The 23,659-nt window shown below is 42.7% G+C and overlaps 1 protein-coding gene across 1 annotated transcript in view; it reads right to left on the bottom strand.

The window, feature by feature from the left end:
- Positions 1-23,659, bottom strand: part of PGBD5 (piggyBac transposable element derived 5) — a 72,170-nt gene that overhangs the window by 21,259 nt on the left and 27,252 nt on the right. The window contains exons 2-4 of the mRNA XM_065834776.2: positions 18,079-18,506; positions 10,139-10,273; positions 61-241 (exon numbers count right to left, since the gene is read on the bottom strand). Coding sequence (XP_065690848.2) covers positions 61-241; positions 10,139-10,273; positions 18,079-18,506 — 744 coding nt within the window. The remainder of the gene's footprint in view (positions 1-60; positions 242-10,138; positions 10,274-18,078; positions 18,507-23,659) is intronic.

A 23,659-nucleotide genomic window follows, 5' to 3' on the forward strand; every position in this document is an offset into this window, starting at 1 on the left:
AGTGGCAGGAGGCCCCTAGGTCTGCCATCATTAAAACCCAGTGAGTCACCCGATACACACCTTGCTTTTCAAATTCTTCAAAGAGATTCAGGCTGGTAATGCTTGGGCCTGTGAAGATGATGTAGTTCTTCCCAGAGGCGTTCTGACAAAGGCTTTTGGCCACCATACTGTGGAGCTGTGGTTTGTTCTTCAAAGCATCCAGCCCATCAGCACCACTCCCTTCTTTGAGATGGACATAAATCTTAAATGAGAAATAGTAAGAAAAGTCAGAAGGTTATAAGGAATCCAGAGGGAGCAGATGCAATTGCCAACACACCTGCTCAGCTCAACTGGAAACAAGCTGAGAGTCAAGGCAGCAGATATACTTTTTATAAACTGTTAATATCTAAAGCCTCTTTCAATGGGCTGTTGCTTTAAAACCACCTCAAGTTAGCTGGCACAGCTACCTATAAATACAGTGTCCTTTGCCTCAGTTTAAGGGCTTCCTGAGGTTCTTGTCACTGTTGTGCAGTTTGAAGATTGTTTGCTTGGCAGGAAAAGACTCAAGTCATAACGGAGATTACATGTTGTACTGAATCGGCACAGGCTTTAATGCTGCCAGCAAGAGGAAAGCATGGAAGTTCAGTTTCCGAAAAGGCCCCTACAAGATGACCAGAAGGAAATGGCCCATTAGCTCACTGCAGTAACGTTCAGATTTATTTCTTTTGGCTGCAATGCAAGTGCATGTGCACCCCCACAAATGAGAGAAGCCAGCAATACACATACCCAAACCGCCAGAACATCCTCGTCAAACTCTCCAGACACAGCGCTAATTCTTAGATCCTTTACTTAGATCTTGATTTGGAGACAACTCACCGAAACAGATTGAAACAGGAATCAGGGTACAGAGCAATATGCTGCTATTCCTAGGGAAATGCCTGGCTCATTTGCAGCAGGCTGCGGCAGCTTTAGTGTGTAGCCTGCTGCTGTGCCATCCACAATGCTGTGCATTTCAAGAGAGCTGTCACCATCATCTCTTGGTGGACATACAGGTCTGCATTAGAGTGCAAGAACATTTAACCCTTAGTAACGTGACTATAATTAACCACACACAGTCCAGCTAGTACACCCACCAACTGATAGAGCACTGAAGTAAAGCTATTCCTTCATTTCTACAAGAGATGCCTCTACAAGATGAGTCTTCTGCATTGTCATGCTGAGGGAGAAAGCACATAACCCCTCCTTTGTACACAAGTCTTCCATTTTATTTCACTGACAGTATTTTACAAGTATAACATACACCAAAGTTGAGTACCCATTAAAATCAATTGGACATCTGACCTTCACCTTGTTCTAAAAGTCAGCAGAAGTGACCTGCTGGAAAGACAAATGAGAAGCAGCAGACACTGTGCACACTCACTCAAACTGTAACACCATGGAACTTGCAAAGATCTAAAAACACACACAAAGCAAATTTTCTGAAAAATTTGCCTAGGCCTGCCTTCACGAGTTTGGCTTTGAAATACTCAAATCTTTTAGAAAGTCCAGAAACTTTTACTTGCCAGAAAAAAAGCTGAAACTTGCTCAATATTCACAGGCAGGGAAAAGGAATTTTGGCTTGTTTATTGGAGTGATGTATCCACAAATAGCTTTTGTTAAACTTGCTTGAAACCTCAACTATCCAGAACAGGCAGCACTGCTTTCCTGTATATACATATTTTTCTCTTACCAACACACTTATTCATAAAGGAAAGTCCATTACAACACTTAGAGAACAAAAATACTCACATGTTTTCAGTAGGGCTCCCAGTAATTTATATCTCAATGATCTTGGAGAGGAATAAAATTCAATTAAACAGCTTCTCCCTGTTTTAGATGGCTTATCTCCCAGCACTGATATTCTAGACATATTAATGTAATATGCCCCAGCAATTCATGTGTTGTGAAACAGACCACAGGAGTGTGTTATGTATGAAATCTCTGGGAAATGAGACATAATTTGTATTTTGAAGTAATTGATGTGCTGAAGAACAGAGTTGGTGCAAGGACGAATACACGTTAATTCTAAAAAGAAGTACAGCACATATTAAAAGAAAGTCTTAAATATCCATTATTTAGCTTTACAAAAAAAAAAAAAAAGAAAGTCCTTTTTTTGATAGAAACAGATGAGGAGAAAGGCAGAAAAGTTTGTAGACTCCCTGACTATGCTCCACTGACTTTTGAAAGCTGTCAAATTTGTGCTTTCCCCAATGCTAAGGCTGAGGACTACCTAATTACAGTAAGTCATTTAAGTTATTAATTAGGGCTCAAGAGAGCAGCTTAACCATGCAATGATGCAATGCATACAAAGGGCAGATTGTTCCAAATTTACAGCAAAGGTATTTAATGGTTACTGGCATCAAAATTAAGTTTGGGTTACTAGTATGTCAGCACAGAGACCACACATCAAGCCCTTAAAAACTACAGACAAGGCAGCAGAGAAAAAATACAGACAGATTAGTTTTGACCTTGGATTAGCAGTTGAGCTGAAAACAAGGTAGGAATCTCTAAGTCTAGGAGAGTGTCCTATACCTTCCCTCCCCTACTGCAGTAAGTCTTAACCAACTCAGAGTCTCTCCTGCTCCATGCTTTCTTCCTGTTCCCCATGGAATATTCCACAAGCGATGAGAAAGTCTGCTGGTGAGCCAACTGGTCCCGCACCACGGGCTGGTTGGGTCTGCAAGCAGCAGATGCCCACCATGCAAGCGTCTACTGAGATATCACTGTATTCCTACTAGAATACTACATACTGCATAGGTTTTGTTAGCAGAGTTGCCTGTGCATCTGGCACCCTCCCTCTGCGCTCCTCTCTATCTCAAGGTTCCTTGTAATGGGCATCTTGCGATTCTCATCCCCCTTTGCTGTGTTCACCTCCCCAGTGCCCCTTACCAAAACATTCATACCCACTACTGAACCTTTCCGCCTCCTCCAATATTAAATATATCCCACTTTCTCCTCCTAGGGCATGCTGGTGAGTGTCCAAGCACAGCCTTTGTTCTTGGCAGAATTTTTCTTGTTTTGGAGAACTATCATTCAAAGCTTTATCATGCTCAGCTCTATTGGGAAAATGGGTGACGGCAGCAAAATTGTGGAAGGCATTAAGGCTGTTGTGAAACAGAGGCTGGCTACGGACAACTGGCAAAGGCATAGCTTCAAATATCCTTGCAAGTGCTTAAGATCCCATATGGTCTTCATTTTCCTTGTCCTCATCCTCTCACCCAGCTTATTTCATTCTACCTCAAATCGTTAAGATCCTGCCTACTGAAGCTCACAGCATTCCCCGCCCCATTCTGTAATACATTATAAGTGGTATTTAACAGCAGTCTGCAGAAAAAGCAGAGTTGCCAGAAACTGACTGCAAGACCTTTACATACATAGTCAGGAGCTGCTCCCCAATAATATCTATTAAACTATAAAACTAAACCAGATCTTCTGGTTTGCCCTGTGGCAGCATCTGAGCTTTGTGCCTTTCCCATGTGCTCTAACAGCAAAATGTGGCCAGCGGTACAGGCTCAAGAACTGCTGCTGGACAACAGGCGGAGATGTTTGGCAGCAACATCTGCTTCTGCAGGTGACAGTCAAAGCAAAGCTACTTGAGTATCTGCAGAGATCACTTTTACTCTGCATCTTTTTCTAGTGGCTACTGATCCATTCGATCTACAGCACCAAATGGGATAACTTCTACAGATGTGACATCATCTGACTTAGGAGGCAGCTACAGGCTGAAGCTCTTTATCCTTCAGTGCTGGGACAGAAATGGAGTTTTCTCCAGACATTTCTCAACTGTTTGTTTCTTATCAGAACAGCTACACGTTCAATTCTGCCATCTCTCTATCGACTGCAGTCCTACTGCACCAGATACTTTCAATCCAACACGTTTTAATCCCGTGCACACAATACCAGCTCTTGCTCCTCACACCACTTAACTCATCCCTCAAACCTCCCTCTCCTCTGCCCTCAGCCTCTATGCAGCATCCTAACAGTCTTCCCTTTAAGAGCCTTTAAGAGTAAGGAAATATCAGTCTGTGGCTCGTTTTTCGTTCCACCAACAACTTCTTCTGCCTCTTCCCATCGCAAATGTAGGTATCAATCACTGTACCCAAATGACCAAGTGACAGGGTATGGGTGAAGACTGTGCTGAGCTCTTCCAAAACAAAACAAAAACAACAACAAAAAACCACAATCAACCAACCACAACAACAAAAAAATCAAACCAAATAAACAAAACCAGAGCAAACTATTCTGGAAAGACTGCCTACGCAGAGGCAATCAGAAATCACATCACATTTCTGAGGAGATTTCACATGTTGTCAGGTGAGAGGCAAGTCTATCACCTGTCATACAGAAACTCAAACCAAGTATGCTTGGCTACAGAGGCAGACTGCTGGAGAGGGTCCCACCAGAGGACAGAAGGAGACATCTGTGCTACAAGCCAACAGCAATTTCCTTGCTCTGGACTGGTAATTTACCCTATGGAAAATTCATGTGGAAGGTTTGTAAGGTCTCACTAGAAACTGGGTAAAAAAACCTGAGCACTTAGGAACAAAAGCTGCATCTTGACTGCACATTTAAGAGTGCCATAGAAAGTAAAATATTGGTGATTCCGCACATATTCAAAGCTCAGATGGCAAATTGAAAGCACTTGTGAATAGCACATCCCAAACACTCCACATTCATAACATAATTGAAGCACCCCAGGGTACAATTCTCAAATGAAATAGATGACATTTGGAAGAAAAGAAAAGGGGAGGGAAGGGTAGCAATAAACAGCAGGAAGATTTTGAAGGCTACGTTGTACAAAATATCTCACAAAGGGCAGACCCTAAACAACCAGAAAACAGCAGCCAAGTTTTTAGGTGGCAGAGTGATAAAAGCAAAAGAACCAAGAATGGTACTATCATATTTTTTGGATCCTGAATACTATCGAAGCAGTAACTTCTTTCTTCTGTAGACTTCACAGATAAATACTCGACTGCTCAGGCTGATTGCATGTCATGTTTTTCTCATTGATCTATAAATACTATAAGATTGCAAACTTGACAGAAATGAACAGGGCTGGCCCATCACACATCTGCAAAACCACCTTTCCACTTCATATTGGTGAGCAGGAAGATAATTGACTTAAAATTGAGATCTGAGATTCTCAGATGTTGACAATTCAGAATCACATGCATTAAAAAGCAGGGCCTGGTGGGGGCCAGAGGAAGAAAGCAGAAAGGATTTTCCAGCGACCAGTGACTGACAAAGGAAGGCAATCAGATTTCCTGGGATCCCCTCCCAGCCAAAGCCTGACCTTGAGAATCTCCTCAAAGGAGATGCTACATCTGTGCATTTCAGATGCAACCATACCAGCAACAGAGAATTTATCAGAGCACTATTTAAAGAAACCCAAGGACTCAGACTAATCTCTAAACAGAACTTAAACAGGCTAAACCACCAACATTTCTGAGCAGCTTTATGAAACAAGTGCACAGATGGCTAACTCTCCTGCAGCTCTGACCTTGAAAACAAAATTCATTCCAGGCTTATTTACCCCTCCCTTTCTCAGTGACTGAAGGCACTTCTGTAGTGTGTTGTGAAATTATAATTTCTTTAGGGCATCACCTCAGTTCCCCTAAATTCTGGAAGTTCTTCCTCTGTAAAATCAACAGGGTTATGAAGTATTCAAGCTGTCTGTACTTAGCCTGTTTGAAATCAAGAATGAACTACAGCATTTACTATAAAAGCACGGTATTTACTTTGCTTGGGGTTTTTTTGCTGCAACTGAGAGCTCTGCTACTGATCTGTGGAGTGACCTCAGACATCTCCCTTGACCGAGACTGCTGCTCTTCAAGGAGAGAGAGATTTCTTAACCTCTCATGCAGAGGCCACCCTGATCCAGGGTGCACTCTTCAAATAGCTCTATAGTGCAAACTGCTGATTGTTCAGCAATGTGGGAAGACTCAAGCTGCAGAGACATAGTCTTTTTCCTTAATCTGTTCTGACTCATCACTTCTTCACAGTAAGGAGTGGAAGGTGGAAACTCAAATTCAGTCCCAGCACAAGGATCTAAAGGACTTCATAAATCTGAGCAACACATTTCACAGGGACATTAGTGAAAATGAAATGCATTATTGCAAGAACTTTCTGCCAGTGAATAAAAGTGCAGAGCCCATATAGCTGGGGGTGGTGAGAATAGCCTCAGAGAACAAATTTCATCTCAAGGAACAGGAAAGGGTACACACATCCATAAGGTCATATCTTCTCCACCATATCACATCACAGTTTTTTAAAGTGAATAATTAGGTTGAGCTAATTCCATTACCACCTATCATAGTGATTAATATTGCCTGACCATCACTTTTCAGTGCTCTCTACCATCTACATACCACCTTCCATTTTGTTGATTGATGGCTCTTTGGGTCAGGGACTGTCTTTAGGGTTATCTTTATGCCACGTGCCTATGGCAATAGCTTGTCCTGCCTCGCTCCCCGTGGGGTTCAGTGCATGGCACCAGCTTCCTGTGTTTCGTTCTCCTTCTACGAAATGACCAGAAAACATTCTTGTGCAAGAGAAGCTATGGAAGAACTAAGCATCACTCTGTAACAGTTTACCCATGGCCACACTCACTCCTTATGAGCCACACAAGCAAAGGAGAGAGCATGATGTGTCCTACTACGACTAACTAGCCCTGATCAGATATTTGGGAACTCTCAGCAATTTTTATGAGCTCTGTTGCTATATCTAAAATGTAAAAGAGTCCTACCAATCATATTTATGCACGTTTTACAACAAAGTATTCCAGACTTTGAGAGAAAAGGATAGAAATAAAAACTGATACAACTAGAGTTTTGATTTAAATAGGATGGCTTACTCAGCAAATACTCTAAGAAAGAAAGAAACACTTGTGAACTACTGTGATCATCTAAGCTGCAATCAAGGTATTAAAATGTTGGTTTGAAAAGTGTCTTAGTGGTAACACATATGTAGGGAAATATATTGGAGGGAAAAGAGGAGATGGAGCAGAGATGGACACCTGAGGTCCTGCAAACTGAGTCTGCTGTTCTCATTGAACTAGAAAGAAAGAAACAAGAAGGCCCAAGTCCTCTCCTGCTGCAGGGGCTGCTGCTACCTTGACGTCCAACATCAAGGATGGGTGAAAAAGGCAACGGTATCAGGGCAGTTTCGCTACTCACTCTGCCACACTCAGCTCTACTGGAGCCCTTCTAACCCTCTGAAAGATTTTGTTCATGTTCCCAGCTGCTGTAGATGAATATTTACTTTGTTTGAATGATGTGTCCTTCCTGCATGTTCCCACTTGGCCAGCTGACCGTGAAAAGATGCTTTGCTTGAAAAATTCTGAAGCAGAGATACAGTCTGAAATTGCGCATCCATCTTAAAACAGAGACTTAGCTGTCAGGGCGGAGTCAAGTTATCTGTATTAGAGACGACAGAAAAGTAGTCTAATATATCTACATTATTTATATTATGTATACATAAGCCTATGCACCTTCTCATATCCACAAGCAATACTTAATTTTTATGCTGCTTCTGTTCCATGAATGGCTTATTGGGCTGGATTTGTAAACAAACACCATTTGCTTAAAAAAGCAAATGATGACCTAAAAAGAAGTATTTACTTACACCCAAAAAGTGAATCAGAGTTTCGTTCATGAGAACAAGCAGACAGAGGAATCTGGGAAGTCAAACAGCTGTCATTCCTATAACATTAACGACAGCCCTGTACGCTGCCAGCCACGACCTGCTCAGAGTAGCTCAGCATGTGGCTTCAAAACACTGGTATCAGTTTCACATTAGGAAAACAAAACCAACTCTTTTCATCATAGGGCAACCAGGTCACTGGGAAAGCTGGGATGTCCTCAAATAGACATTGCAACATGAGGATCTCCATTCGGGTTTAGAGGACCTTGCTTTTGGCCAGGAGCATCACAGACCTCTTGAGGTCCCTTCCATTGTTGAGAGCCACTCATATGTAGCTGACTTCCCTCTTCTGCCTGGGCTGCCTCACCTTTTTATAGAAATGTATTATTCATTCTTTTGAAACTGAATTAGCCTGATTTATGCAGTGTTTATAGTCACATTTTATCCTGAATAAAATGACCTTGATGTCATCATGTGGAAACAATGAGGGAGGGAATTCATCCAGACAGTATGACAGAATTTCTACATATTTTCAAGTGGGTGCTGTACAGTTTTTCTGACAGCATACAGCTGATATACCGGTCAGTCCTTAACTATCAGGCAACAAGTCCTTCCTTTGTGATGGCAGTTTCCCAAGAGATGGAGGGGAAGGTGTGCACATGAAGGGTGGAAACACTGGATTTTCTTCTTGTTTATATCAATTTTCTCCATACATTAAACACAGTGGAAAAAAGAAAATAAAACAAAAACCCCCACATCACACACAAAAAACCAAATTCTGTTTTAATACAGTAAATAAACCAAACCACCACTGAGTAAGTGCTTTGGATTCTGCAAGATCCCTCATAAGAGCAACATAAAACTGAACACAGCATTTCAAGCATACCATAATTTAAGATCCCTGTCCTCCACAGACTAGGTTTTTCTACTTTAGCATGAATAGTCATGTTCCTGTATATTTTTTTTTCACCCTTCCCTAAGGTCCCTCTCACCCAATCATTTTAGCATGATGATAATTACAGCCAAGTCATGGAATGGAAAAAGAAGGTGGCTGGTAAGATGATCCTCGACGTCATCTGGATGCAAGTGAAGCACGAGTATCTAATCCATTAAGGGAGCAGGAGGATTAGGGTGGTGCTGAGCATCTATTAATTTAATTCGACATTCCATTAATTTAATCTCTCAATGGACAGGACGGGAGGTGCAACATAATTATAGCTCAGAATCTGAGACCTTTGGCATGTCTGAAGACTTATTAGTTTGGTGGCAGTTGGCTGGGGGGAGCAAGGCAAGAGAGATCGGCAAACTTTGTGCTCGCTGTACCATTACACTTTAGTAATAAGCTTCATGTGGGACTGGTGGAGTTCTCCTTGGAGATTAAGGACACTGCCTCTGTGCAGCAAATGACTTTCCAAAAACCTCGAGAGCAGAAACTTCCAAGGATGCTTCACAAGGTGGATCTATTCTGTATCAGACAAAACAACTGATTTAAAACCTGGATGGAAGATGTATGATCCTGATTTTCTTAGAGTGAACATCATTGCTGAAAATGCAAACCCCTGTTCCCAGCAAGCCTCTTTTCTTGCACAGCTACTCAAACAGTCTTAGTGATTCACAGATCAAATTTTACTGTGAACAAATGTTCAACCACAGCAAATCCACAGGCCCTGTGGTTCTGACATGTATTCAGCCTGAGCAGGCAGTGTGCATGTCCTCCCTGCACCTCCGAACTGCTGCTCCTGAACATGCAGGACGCCACGTTTTCACAGAAGCTCTTGGGAAAAAGAAAGATCAGAAAATATCTGTTCCCTCACCTCTAGGTATCAAAATAAATGGCTAGATTTTTCAAGAGCTTTCAAAATACATCAGCAATAGGGGAATCTGAGAATTTGAAAAGTTGGCCCCAATGCTTTACAACACTAAAATCAAACCCTTTAACACATTTCCTACTCAAGCTCCTATCTCACCTTGAATTCACATCAGATTTTATTTCTGTAGTAGAGAAATAGAGATGTAGTAGGAAAGCCCGCTAATATGTCTCTCACAGAAAAACAGACATCTTGATACCATATTGATTTAGTCTATTGGACACTGCTGGCTATCACAGATGCAGCGTTATACTTAGAGAGAAGCTGACTCACTAAAAATTACAGAAGTCACAGTAGCTAGACATTTAGATAAACTTAAGATGTACAAACAGACAGACCTTTTAACTCCATTTCAATTTAATTAGCTTAGGGCTGGCAGCCAGATGGACAGTCTTAGAGACAGGCACCCTGATTTAAATCATACAGTAGAGCATCAGGAACTTGTCACCACTGTTCTTTGGACCCAGTATCTGTGGGAGTCAGAGGCCTCCTGCGTTCAGATTGCAGCTCCCAGCAAGGTAATGAAGAGAAGTGACTGTTACCTTTGGTCCTGCGATACATTTCAGGGCCTTCTGGAACTGAATTAAGACATCTGAAGAGGTGAAACCCACCTGGCAGATGAAACCAGTGGATGAGCACTGTCGAACCCAGAGACTGAATTTCCTCTTTTTCCTCTTGCGCAGCTCCCTCTCTGTGCACGTGGCAATGAAAACAGGATCCTCATCAATCAGAGGCTCATGTAGTACCTGCAATTGGCAAGAAAAGGGAGGGGGGGAAGAAACAGAATAATACATGATTTCTGAAAAAAAATGTTGCTTTAAATTCTTCCCAGGAAATACAATCCATGTATTGTGCTTGTGTGCATCACCTCATACAAAGGAGCAAAAGCACTTTTGTTCAATGCTACCATTCAACAAAAAACAGAACCCGGCCAAGCACATTCCATTGTGGATGGCTAATCTACACATGCTCTGCAAGCGCTGCAAAGCATGGTTCTCTCTTCTCACTACCAGCTACAGTTTAACATCCCTCCAATATGTGCCTCTTTGTCCCATTATCAGTTCAACACCCCTCCAAAATGAGGTGGGGGAGGGGGGAGGGCGGAGGGCATGAGGATTGATAGCAGCATCCTTCTCCAAGCTTTGTCATCAGCTTCATCTTGTTTGGCAAAATGTCTTCCACCCAAACATCCCCTACAATATGTTGTAAAGTACATTCCTTGGTTACAGCAAAGGAAAACACACAGCAAAGAAGGAGAGAAGTTAAGGGAGAAAAAGATATTTTCTCCTGCCACTTAAGAAGGTGGTGAAGAGACAGGAAACATTTTTCCTGATGGCAGCAGCTTCAGGGAAGCCTCTCTTGCCTTAGGACATAAAAAAACTGACAAAAGGAGACAGAAAGATAAAGGACCAGAGGCAGGAATAGAAAAAGACAAGGCAGACTGGAGTAAGTAATGAAAATCAGTGAAAGTGAAGTAATTTCTGCATTCTGCAGCCAGATGATGTAAGTGGTTCCTGCTCCTTATAGCTGTTTTGTTACACTTCTCTCCATTAATTCTCTAGCAAAGTCATTAGGTTTTACACTATAGAACTCACCTATAGAAAAGCATTACTACTTCCTTGCAGCTCACAGGTAGCTGTGCATGACATACACATGCCTGATTGCATGGTCTAGCAAGTCATTTGTGTGAGTACAAATGCTTGGAAACTGCTGAAACATCTCAGCTGATGAATGCTGATCAAACTCAGACATCTACATCTAAATCAGAGCAAGTCACTACAGGCTCCCCTCTTTCTACACAGGGCGAAAGCAGTTCCAGCAGGTCATAATTCATACCCTCTTAAAAACATGTCAAATAGGTCAGATGGGTTATGATCTAAAGGAGTCCGTTGTTTTCCAGTGACCATCACCCCAGGTGACAGGCTCAGATACTGGTATACACGATGCAGAGGCTCTCACCCTCAGAGTTATCCTTTCCATGTCTGTGCGTGTCCTACTTTTGTGCACATCTACACACAGCCAGTGGAGGAAATGAGAACAAAGCTGCATTAAACCTGGGAGCAAAGCTTGTAGAAGAGATGTGGTGGGTAAGCAGTTAAGTACCAGTGATGAGCAGCTGCTGGCCTCCTGAATACAAGATGTTTGTTGAACATCACTGTCAGCCCAAAATAGGCACCCATGCCCTCCTCGCGCAGTGGTGGCTGCACACTTTCATTTATACACACTCCACTACTTAACGGCTCATAAAACATTCACAGGACCATCTCAAAGCACTCTTGTGAAATGTTCAAATTATACAACAAAATGCAGATGCAAGCAAGAAGAGCTGTGCACAAAGCTACCTGTTCTTAAAGCTGCAGCTGCCCCATTTCCCCACCGAAGCCAAATCCTCTTCCTCTCTCGAGGTCCACACAAAACCCTGCTCTTCCTCTCTGACGGCCACCTGGGGCATTTCACACTTTCACTTTGGGGAGCTCTGTCAGCTTTTTGCAAAAATTAAACATGCCCTCATTCGCTTTTCCCTTTCTGCCTCTTCTGTGCAGAGTGGAGGACCACATCCCTTGGGATGGGGCTGGAGACACTCTTCAGAATTCCTCAGCTTCTGGAAAGGCTCGCTTACCTGCCAGATCCTGCAGTGTGGTGTGGTTCAACTCTTATAACCTCTCTCGCTGTCATATGGAGAGCAGCAGAAAGAAAAGGCTGTATAAGCATCACTTGAGGAAATTTTTTTACCTTCTGTCATTAGCTTAGCTCCCTCCTTTGCATCACAGCATCAGCTCTCCTCACAGCAGCTCTGCTGCATCCTGCTTACCTCTTTCTGCCTTCTAAGACACAGTCAGGCCTGTCAGCCTTAAATTTAGAAAGCAAATACGAATTTTAAAGTGTCTCTTCACCTTCCTCTTCTCCCTACCCACAATCAGCCCTACCTTCTCCTAGGACCTAGAGCTTCCCCTTCATTCCCCTATTCCAAATGTTTCAGTTGTTCCCATTTCTGCATAAATAAATGCTCCTCCAAAGTCCCTACTGGCGAGAGGGAACGAAAATGGAAACAGGGTAGGGCAAGATTTGCTGTTGCTGCAAAGAAGGTATGTGGACATGCAGAACTGACATGAAAACCCTGGAGCTTGCTCTTCTGGCTTCCTCCAGAAAGGGTGGGGAGGCAGCTGTCATCACCCCTCCACGTGCAACCGCTGCTTCAGCAGCTGTAAATGGCTCTACAAGCAGGACACTGCATGGGCTGTGCCTGCTGCTGGAGCGGCTGATCCCCATCTGATTTTCAAAGGGGGCAATTGTTGCTTCTGGCACTGACATGGTTTTCTTATGACAAAAGTTCTCTCGCTACTGGGCAGTCCTGTCAGTTCATTCATCCTCTTCCATTCTGAGTCTCCTCGCTCCTCCTGTAAATCCCCATGCAAAATGGTATTTGCTTCCTCCCTCCTCCCCATTCTTGCTGTCGCTGCAATACCCACTTCTCCAAGAGTGAGCTTACTGTCTGCATGACATACTCTTTCCTGCTTCTCATCTTCCCATACAAAAATCTACTTTCAGACTTAATTGACTCCTACATGTATTCCTGGCCACCTCTTCACCATCTTTGACTCACTCCCCAAGCCCTCCCCTCTCTCTATTCTGACTTCCTTTTATACAAAGATATCCTATGGATTTCTTCACCAAAATCACCCCCATTTTCTTATTTCAAATTCCCAGTTTTTTTCAGGTCTGAGAAGCTCCTCATTTAGTTGGTTTGCTTCCCCATAGGTATCCCATTGGGATTTTTGTTCCTCTTCTTTACAGCCATCCTCATCCCTGCTAGATCTTCTTAATAAGCTTTCACTCTGTTTCTCGCTCAATATGTACATGCACTCCAAATGTTGGAGTCTCATCTTGGAGTCTTGCCTCTCCAGAACTGCTACATCTCACAACATCTTTCATTCACTGAACAAAGCAGCTAGCCACTGTCAGGAGTGCCTTTCTTTCTTCTCCATTTTAGAAAATCTCCAAAGCTCTCTCCACTCAACAGTTCCACTCATCCTGCTATCACCACAGCCCAAAAAGACTTGTAGGCAAAGCTCAGGGTCACTAACTTTTCTGTGCGTGGACTTGCTGGATTCCATTGCCTTAGATAATGAACCAACACCTCTTTGAGATAACTCATCTTCTCTTAGTTCTATGGCCAGCCCCGACACAGGCTCTCTCTTCCACCTGTCTCCTGGAGAAACTGCCCCAGCTTGCCTTGTCTCTGGCTTTTGGTAGGTACCATCCAGCTGCAAACTGAGTCCCCTGGGTAACTGTACCTGTATGCAGACTGAGCCATTGCTTCTGCAACGGTAGCTTGTGCTTCTGCTTCTTTGCTCCAGAGCTCCTCTTGTCTAAATTAAATTCTCTGCTAGCATTTGACATCTCTGCTTGCATATCTAGCTGTCAGTTCTGGTTTTATTATGCTACATTTGAGAGCATCTCCCTTCCTTTAAGCTAACTCCTTATTATCTCCTTTTTTAGCCATGGCAGAAGTCCTTCTCCTCCTGCTGCAGATCTCGCTGGCCAGTGAATCTGAATGTTGTCAGTCTTTACCTCCAAATCCTTGCAAGGTCTTCTGAGCCAGGTAAAACCTGCCTATTTTCCATTCTTTCTGAGTAACAGCTCTAAAAAGTTACTCATTTTAAAGTAACAACCCACTCACACACTAAAATTTTCACCCAAGCCAACTGCCATGCTGCAACAGTTTTCCTTTTGGCCTCAACATAAGGCAATCCTGCCCTACAGATTGCTGCTGGAAAGCCACTCCCTTAGTCCATCACACTGGCCACCTCACTTTTTTTCTCTCTGATAGCTCTCCTTCTCCAATATATCAGACAGATTCTTTCTCTTCACTTTCAAAGTCCTGCTTGCCCTATCCACATTCTACTGATCCTCTTTGCTGTCATTCAAAGGTTAACTTCCACCTCTGATGGAGGCTCGATGTCACGCTTCTCTGCCCATTTGATCAGTCTTCAATTGACTCTCTTCAAAGAAAAAAAAAATCTGTTCTTTCAGCAATCCATTACCATGAAGTAATTTAAAAATAGCCATAAAGGTTAATTTTCTGCTGTTAAACTCTCCCTAAAATCTGGCTTCACCAAAGAATCAACCAACCAAGAGCTACAGAACATCAGAAATTGCTATTACTTTGCTATTCAATATTCTTATTGCTTCTCTGTCTTTCTCTTGCTCCACTTAGCTGATGTCCTCTGAATATTTACATCTTTGTGTTACACTCACAGAAGCCCTGAGACAGAACAGTCCTGGTTTGGGACCAGCACCCTTACAAAGAGTCATTCTGCAAACAGGAAAACTGAGATATAGAAGTGTGACTTGAGCAAGATCTTTTAATTCAGAAATGCCCATACCAAATCAATATTTAATGCTGAGGACACAGAAGAGCTATGAGCTCGTCAGCCTGGTCTTGCCCCTCTGTGTTTTCAGATGAGCCGTCCTCTAATGCTGTGAGCTGGTTTGGAAGAACTATGTCAAACTGTTTAGCTGTACCCTACGATAACCCCCAAGAGTGAAACACAAACAAGTCCCCTAGTTACTGGCCAAATTTTAGCACCATGCCTTTGGAGCAAGAGGTTAGAGTTATGTCTCTTATTTTGCCAGGGAGTTTGTTGACGCCTGAGCTAAAGACTTAACCTGGCTGTTCCCAGATGACATTTCACTGGGCAGATACAGAAATGTTTGGTTCCAAGATGCCAAAGGGAAGGTACTTTGCAGCGAGAGGGAAGATGAGAGTGCCTGCAGTTGTGCTCCTGACCTCTCCCACACCAGCCAGGAGGAGCAGCCGGGGACAGCAATCCTGTCTAGACACATCCCGCTGACAAGCATATAAATACTCAGCAGGCACAGAAGGATATTTGAGCTGTAATGTTATTTTCCTGAACTCCTCCGTTTTCTGGAATTCAGTGTATACCCCTGGCAGGTGAGTACTCTTGAATTTGTTGCAGCATACCTCAGCTCAGGCAGGGCATCTTCCCATCTTCAGGCTTCTACTTGTCAACAGTAACCAAGCTACAAAACTACGCATACTCCAGCACCAAAGAGACGGCACTGATGGCAGGAACTGACCCAAACTTCCACCTCTTCTTGCTCAGATAGAGGCAGCAGTTGTTTATACAGAAGATGTTAGGGAAGGACAGGATGCAGAGAATATTCCTGTCATTCTTATCCAATCTAGGTCAAAACACCTCTTTTTTTTTTTTTTTTTTACTTCAGAAACTGAAGCTAGCACTACAATACACAACTATAATGTTCTGAGCTTTCAATAAGCTGGAGGGTAATTATTTCCTTTGTTTGCTCAGTATATTTAGCAAAATAATTATAATCCACTAGACCCTTCTTTGTTTTGGTATATTGGCATAGTTGTCTCTCCCTGTTTCCTTTCATGGAAACTGTCATGTAATTTTGGCAGGCACATATTTTGGGGGGGGGTACAAAAAAAAAAAAACACACACCAGATATTTTCTGAGAGCTAAATTCCACTTAAAGAATCTTTTCTAGCTCTCGAAAAACAAAATATCAAATCTGTAGAAGAAATAACAGTGAAGGCAGATGTTGCACTGCCCACCTGACACAGACTGCCTGTGCTGTCCATAGGGGTGCGTTAAAAATGCCTCTTCCTAACCCACATCGTGTGAGTCCACACTGCCAGAGGAATAAAGTCAGTAATAAGTCTACCTGCAAATCCAAACAGCCTTGCTGTAGTTAACAGCAAGGAGCCCAAGTCATTCCTCTGCTTGATGCCACTTACAAGACATCAGCCTAATGCCTGAGCATAGATCACGGCTCAGGCACAAACCATCCAGATACCATAAGTCTTATGTTTAAGATACAGGCGTATTTTAAGCAATAAATCCATTTTGAACTTGGTATTACAGGACCACTGATTACAGAAACCTGGGCCCCTCTTCCCAAAACACTTTCCAAGGCAGCACATCCAAAAGCCCATCTGAATGGGTATTTCCCCTTGTCTTTTCCCTTTGCTTTTGTGCAACTGGGCTATTATTTTTAAGTATTTCTATTATTTCTCACTAGGCCTGATATTCTGGGTTTGATGTTTACTGCAGTCTGCTAATCTGCACTCAAGACAATTTCCAGGGAGAGATCTTTCCTGTTGTTTTGAGCAGATGGGTTCATGTCTCCTGAGACAGGTAGTGTGCAGCACTGCCTTATAGAACTCAGGAAGACATTAGGCACCAAGCTCATTTTAGGAGGCGTGGAACATCCCCCAGTAGGCTACAGGCACTACACTAAGGTATTTTTAACAACAGGTCCAAACCCGTTTTCTTTCTCACAGAGCTATTTTTGAAGCTGTATTTTAGTGCTTTTTATTTCACTCAATATCACTGAAACACGCTGTGTAGAAATCACTGACGTAAACACTGACAATGGAACAGAAAAGTAGAGGGGGAAGCAAGAGAATTGGCCTGTCACTTCTTCTTCCCCCCCTGCCATTTTTTTTTTTCTTTATAGTAGCATCTCCTTACCAAGCTCAGCACAAACATACATTTGCTTGTGGAGATTCAGATGTTTTGACACTGCAAATAGGATGCTATGATTTTGCCAATTCAGTTCTCAAACCTTGCTTGGGAAGGGGGAAGGGAGAAGGGATATACATGCAAATCAAATTTCATCCTTTAATGGATTTGCACTCACAGCACATCCCACAGCACACCATTATACTTAGACACAGTGATCACATTTCCGAAGCCTTTATCTTCTGCCCATTTAAGTCAATGGCCATAAGGATTATCCCTTATTGTATCTGGAAACAAAAATTAATTGGAGTCCTGTTTACTTTTATTCCAGGTAGTCTAGAAATAACTACAGTTCCCTGGCATTTTGGTTGCAAATCTGCACATCAGTAAGTTTTTCCACAGAGTCATCACCCATCATTACAAACCAGGACTGGCACAAGGCACAGGCAGTGCTGCTGAGGGCAGCTGACAACCACAGCGAGCAAAGGCACCTACCCCCTGATTATTTTCCCTTTTCCTGGCCCTGGGGAGGTAGCTGGACCACATGGAAAGCATCTACTGCTAAGGACAGGGCCAGTCATTCTGAGCAAACTTCGTTCCTCAACCCTCAGCCTGTAGCAGAAGCAGCTACAGGTTGTGCCTCCAGCACAGCTGCAGCAGCTCTGCCCTTTCCACTCTCCTGGACTGCAGGAGGAGCCTGCAATCCATTCTCAGGATAGCAAAACCCAGTGGTGCCAAGCTCACTGAGAAGTCTCTAGGCTTGTTTACACCACTGAAGCAAACAGCCCCAACTCAGAGAGCATCATTCCTATTGAAAAATGCCAGGCACCTGCACTGTAGAGCTATAAGTCAGACGTTGCTGAGGACTGGTGTAGGGAAGTGCCACCTTTCTCTCATGCTTCATGGAGGCACCGCAGCCCGGCTTCACTCTCTGAAGCCTCAGCTCTTTCTACAGGCAGTTGTGCTCTGTGCTTTCAGTCACAGCGAGACGACCTAAAGCATGTAGGTTAGATGCTCCCTGCCAACAAGTTAACTCTTACCTGGGCTTGTGAAGGTCTAAAAGCAGAGTCAAAGCCATTCTGCAGAGAGTCCAGAAAGGGCTGGATTTTGTAGAGGCCATGCGTTGTCTGGCTCGAGCGGAAGGCCACAATGTGGAAGTACTTCAGGATCTTCTCAAACCGTGACTGCGTCATGATAAGTGCAATGCTCTTGTTGCTGTAGAAGCCACTGCTCCAGATGCTGAGAACAGACTCACAGTGGTGGATGCTGGTTGATATCATGTAGCCTAAGAAGGCCTTCATTTCTGTCAAGGTGACGTCAATCCAGGCATCATCACTACCGAACCTCTCCTGGTATTTCTTGGCATACATGTTGGTTTGGACCACCATATTCTTTAGTACGTTATCAGGGACAAAGAGCTGAAAAAAGTCCATGGCACTGGCAGTCAGGGGCATCTTTCGTGTTGGACCTAGGACAAAAGCAGGAAGGGAAGGTAAGCTCACTCCTGATCCTCATAAAGCATGTCCAAGACCAGCAATTTAAAGCAGGGCTAACTTTCCTAAAGCAGGAAAACAAGGTCCAAGTGAGAGCATGTCAGTTAATTGCTTTGAAACCATTTCCACTGTTTGACAAAGCTCATCAGGAAACTTCTCCCTTATGTTCTCTGTTTCCCTCCTTTAGTACACAAGCACAGTGCATTCTGTATAGTTCTTCCTCTGTTCTGCACACTTATTTGTTTGTAGCAAGACTTAGAGAGCATACAGGTCTGTAAGGCAGCATGCATTTATAAACTTATAAACTACCTGTGCCTTTCACCTTCAGCAGCTGTTTTGGCCTTTTTCTGAATAATTTTTTTTTTTTTCCATATGTGTGTCAAAGCAGTACCTTCCCCAAAATAGCCCAGAAGGAAGGTGTCTAAGCCCTCCAAAGAGAGAGTGCTGCCCCCAGCCCAGCTGACATGATTCCTGGGCACCAGAACCTGATCCCACCTTTTCTTCTGCACTCCCAATTCCTGCCCAGTTCACTATCATTAATCCTCTGACATTCAAATCTGCTTCTCCTCCAGACACAAAGCTGTGCAGATCATGCCTATGCACTTCCAAGTTCTGTGTCTCTGCCACCACACTGGAGCCTTATCCTGCATTCTGACACCCCCAAGACAGCATATGACCAGAACAAGTCAAAGACATCATGTGGCTAATGTCATTGTCCCACATCACAGTGAAAAATTTTAGCATTACAGTGTATACACTGGTCCTCTTCTTCCCAATAATGTAATAAGCCTTGCAGCCCCACACTGTCATTACTCTAGCTTTTAAATTATCTTGCACTTTCTCTGCTAGTTTCAACTATTCCATAAGAAGAGCAGGTAAAACAAACAAACAAAAAACCCCAGCAAAACACCAACAAAAACCACAAGGCTCTAAGGGTTGGCAGCACTATATCAGTGTAACAAGGTTATCCAGTCAGACACCAGATTATATTAAGCCAAATTAGCCTGCAACACCAGTGACGCAGACACCAGTCCTTACAGCCCTCTCTTCTCTAATCCCTCCCGTAAGCTAATTAAGTTCAGTTTTAAAAGTAGCATTTTTCATGGTCTCACCCCATAGCAGTGCTTTAATCACCAGGTAAGAGTTATGGGGAAAGGGACCTTTCTACTCTCCTACAGAAGCAGTGAAAATCAATACACCTGAGAGGGGCAGTGTGGAAAAACTCAATGGGCAGGGCAGTGCTTAAGAGCAATTCTACATCCTTCTGCAAAAGATAGTGTTGTGATTGTAGCCCCAAACCAAGACTCGGATCGAATAAATACTGCACCTTAGTTTAACAGCCTCACTTCAGCCTTGAGACTGCCTGAACCACACTGTTCCTCATCAAAACCAGCTTCTCATTCAAATTTCTGCCTTATAAGCGTGAGTCTTCCTTGCCCTGCGTGGCTGCCTGGACCTCAGCATCAGCTGTCCCAGCTGAAACAGAGCATGAGATTTGCTATTCTGCAACCTAGCACTGCAAAGATCCACTAAGGCACGGATGTCATACTCATTTTCACCGGGGGCCACGTCAGCCTCACGGTTGCCTTCCAAGGGCCGAATGTCATTTTAGGACTGTACATTTATATGTGGCCCCCGGAGAAAATGAGTTTGACATCCCTGCACTAAGGTATTGGTCAGGTCACATTCTCCATTACCCATGTGTCTCAGCTCACATCCTCAGTTACAGCAACAACAACATCTTGCAGAAATTTTGCATGAAACAGTACTATGAGGAACTACACAAATACTGTGGTTGGACTTGCTCTTAAGCCTTAATGTTTCGGTGTCCTCTGGTGAACTCAAGCTACTAGAAGGGCAGCAAAAATAGCACCAAGACATTGAAACAGTGAACCTTCAGACTGCAAAGAATGCCAAAGAAGCAAACTCAATTGCCTTTTTTTTTTTTTCCTCTCCGAGTGCAGTGGGGAAAGAAGCATATATTTAAAGATTACTTTCCAATTTTAATTTGTGAGATTGAGAAACTGGAGGTGAAACAGTTCAGTTGGAAGCACATTCCTCTACATAGCAAGACTAAGAGCCTCACACAAACCATGTTCTGCCAAGGACAGAGCAGAAAATTTCAGCTTAAAAGATAACAGGTGTTCATTATAAGTGAAAACTATGGTGCTAGAATAGATATACTTACTTAACCTTAACTGCTGTTGCAATAATAAAGCCTCTTAACAAAGAGTTATCTTCTTTTGATCAGGGGATTTATATTCTGCTAGCATCCATTAGGCTGTTACAGCTGACATAAAATGCTCCTACAAATGATTCTGTATGAGTGACTTAGAGCACATCACCTCCTCCTTCCCCACAGCTTAATCACGTTTTGACATTCTCCAGTAGATATGGCTTTCTGATAACACCACACTGCACAGAGTGTATTCCCACTAATACAGGAAGTCTTGAGTAGCCCAGGCAACACTCCAGGTAGAGCACAGAGGTAGTTTTTAAATTCTTCCCTTTCAAAGCAGAAGCCTATAGCAAAAAAATGCATCCATAAAGTATTAAGTCTTATGAAGTGAAATATCTCAGTCTTGAGACACGTGAAAATGGACAATAGGCTGGACTCCATCTTTAGGAAGACAAGAGCAGTCAAACAGACAAAAAGGTACTTTTGTATATAATTAAGTTTTTGGTACAAGTTTAACTTGAAAAGTGATTACGGAAAGCTGCCAGGTATACTGGATAGGACAATGCTTTCTTAACACAGCAGTCCTGCTCCAGCCACACAATCTCCTATCTGGTCTCCTTCTCGAAAAAAATGTGCAAGATTTGTAACCCATTCCCTATGCAAAACCCACACAGTTCTAAAAAAGTCAGCTGAATCACTTTCTGACTCAAACATCAACCTAATTGTTGACTAAATATAATTCTGAAAGCCTCTGTACAATCTCATTGTCTTAAAAAACAGCCTTTATTGGCACAGTGAGCACAATTGTTTCGTAATTTACTAATATGCAATAAAACAAGAGTGACATTAAATTTCTGTTGGAAGAGAACTGAATTTTTAACATTAATCAGGTTTTGCATAGTTAATGACTAGTATAAAATATTTAAATATGATTTTCTATCTAAGTACACAAATATATCCCAAACATAGATCCAACTGTGTAAGAAACCTAAATAGTGAATTTGCACTTTTAAAGGATTTTTACGTTGACTTAAATGGCATTTACCCAAACAATACTGAAATAAGAAGGGTTCAGTGTTCAATACATGCACGATTTATCTTTCAAAGCTTTACTCAGCCAAATTAAATAGTGGATTCACCTAGTCTTCCATTCTCAGAATGAATATACAATTATGACTGTAAAATTCAGTTTTTTCTCTCTCCTCTGCCCTGAAGTGTGTGCATGGAGAATACATTTATTTATGTAGGCTTTTTTGCTTTAAAAACCAATCTGGATTTCCAATACAAGCTATAGAACCAGAGCACAAAAGGACTCTTGGAGCTCCCAAACACGGAGTCAGAACCAGTGATCTGTGCACACCCAGGGCAGGGACAGAGCTCCACTGAGTAACCCCTGGCTGGGCAGCACACGCCAGCTCCTGCACTTTGGCCTTGCTTAAGGGACTCTGCAGAACATGGAAAATAACAAACTTCCATGGTTACGATACAGCAGGCACACACAAACTCTCCTTCCTTCTCATCCTGTCTACCAGCAAAAACTTGCACGTGCAATCAGCAGCAATCACCGTGCAAGCCACTATTGCTACTAGAACCTATTTTGACGGTGTTCATTCCATCTCGCAGAGCCACGGCTATTTTAACTGTAAAGTAGACACGAAATAAATGAAGAAGCTAAGCAGGGAAAGCCATTTCTGTTTCCATGCTGGAAAGAGGGCTGTGGAGCGGAGGCTGGCACGTCGCCCTCGGAGCAGGCGCATTGCAGAACGCATTTTGGCTCGGCACAGCTCAGGGCAAACTGCAGCAGCCTCGTCCGATCCAACGCCTGGTGAGAGAGTAGGCTGCACGCTCAACTCCTTAGCAAACGCACACATTGCAGAAAAAAAACCACAGAAATATTTAAGAAAATGTTCACATGAAACATCCTCAGGCAGCCCCCACACATCCTCCTACAGTCCGGTCCTCTTTAGGATGGGTCCCCATCAGTCACATTCTTCCCCCTGCTCCAATCCCACCAGTGTTTCTGGTCTTCCTTACAGAGCAGCACGTTAGAAAAAAAATAAGGACTCCAAATGAATTAACTGCTTTTTCTATATTAACTGCTTTGCAGGACTAAGTAATTTGAACACATTTTTAATAGGTTAATTTATCCTTTTGCATTTTTCCTGTTGTGATTACCAACCTGTTATTTAGTAACTCAGAGTTCAGAGGCTCAGCATAAAAATGGAAAGCTTCAAAACCTACTGTAATCTATTGGTGCTTACAACATAACATACAAATCATAAGGAGGTCAAAAGCATTGTCATTTGGGGCAGGATAAATCAGATGTGTAAGAAAAAAACACAGTAGAAAAAAAATCTTGTTTTGCTCTGCTGTACAAGCGACTTACTGCTCACATTCAAAGTGTAACTGAGGTTCATGATAAAATACCCTGTTATCTTGGTAGGCCCAGCTATTACCATATATATGCCGGTCCAAACTGCACAGCCTGGAAACCAACCTTGTAATCTCGGGTTGATTTTCAAATTAATTTAACTTCATTAGCAACTGGGCAGACTCCAATACTCCTGAACCAGATACAGGAGTGGTAGAAACATCAGTTTAAGAATTTAGAAATAATTTTATTGTCTTCTTTGAGCAAAAAGCTAACAATTTAGAGTCACACATGAGGACAGCACTTTCAGGTGTGTTATATACAGATACATACCTAAGAAAAATCTATCCAGAAATATTTTCTCCCCTGACATATGGCACAGCTTTCAAAGACTAGGATTTGAAAAGTCAATTAATTCCTTCTTCCTAAGTCCAAGCAATTATAGACTGTTTTATATTCCTGAGAAGTTCCCTTTCTGAAGGTGCACAAAATGATTTTTGGGTCTTATTCAGAAAACATTATAAAATGCTGACAGAAGTTTTCAGTCAGAAAATACACATCCATCATAAAAATGATGT

Source organism: Patagioenas fasciata, chromosome 3 (genome assembly GCF_037038585.1).
Source record: "Patagioenas fasciata isolate bPatFas1 chromosome 3, bPatFas1.hap1, whole genome shotgun sequence".
Taxonomy (NCBI): Eukaryota; Metazoa; Chordata; class Aves; order Columbiformes; family Columbidae; genus Patagioenas; species Patagioenas fasciata.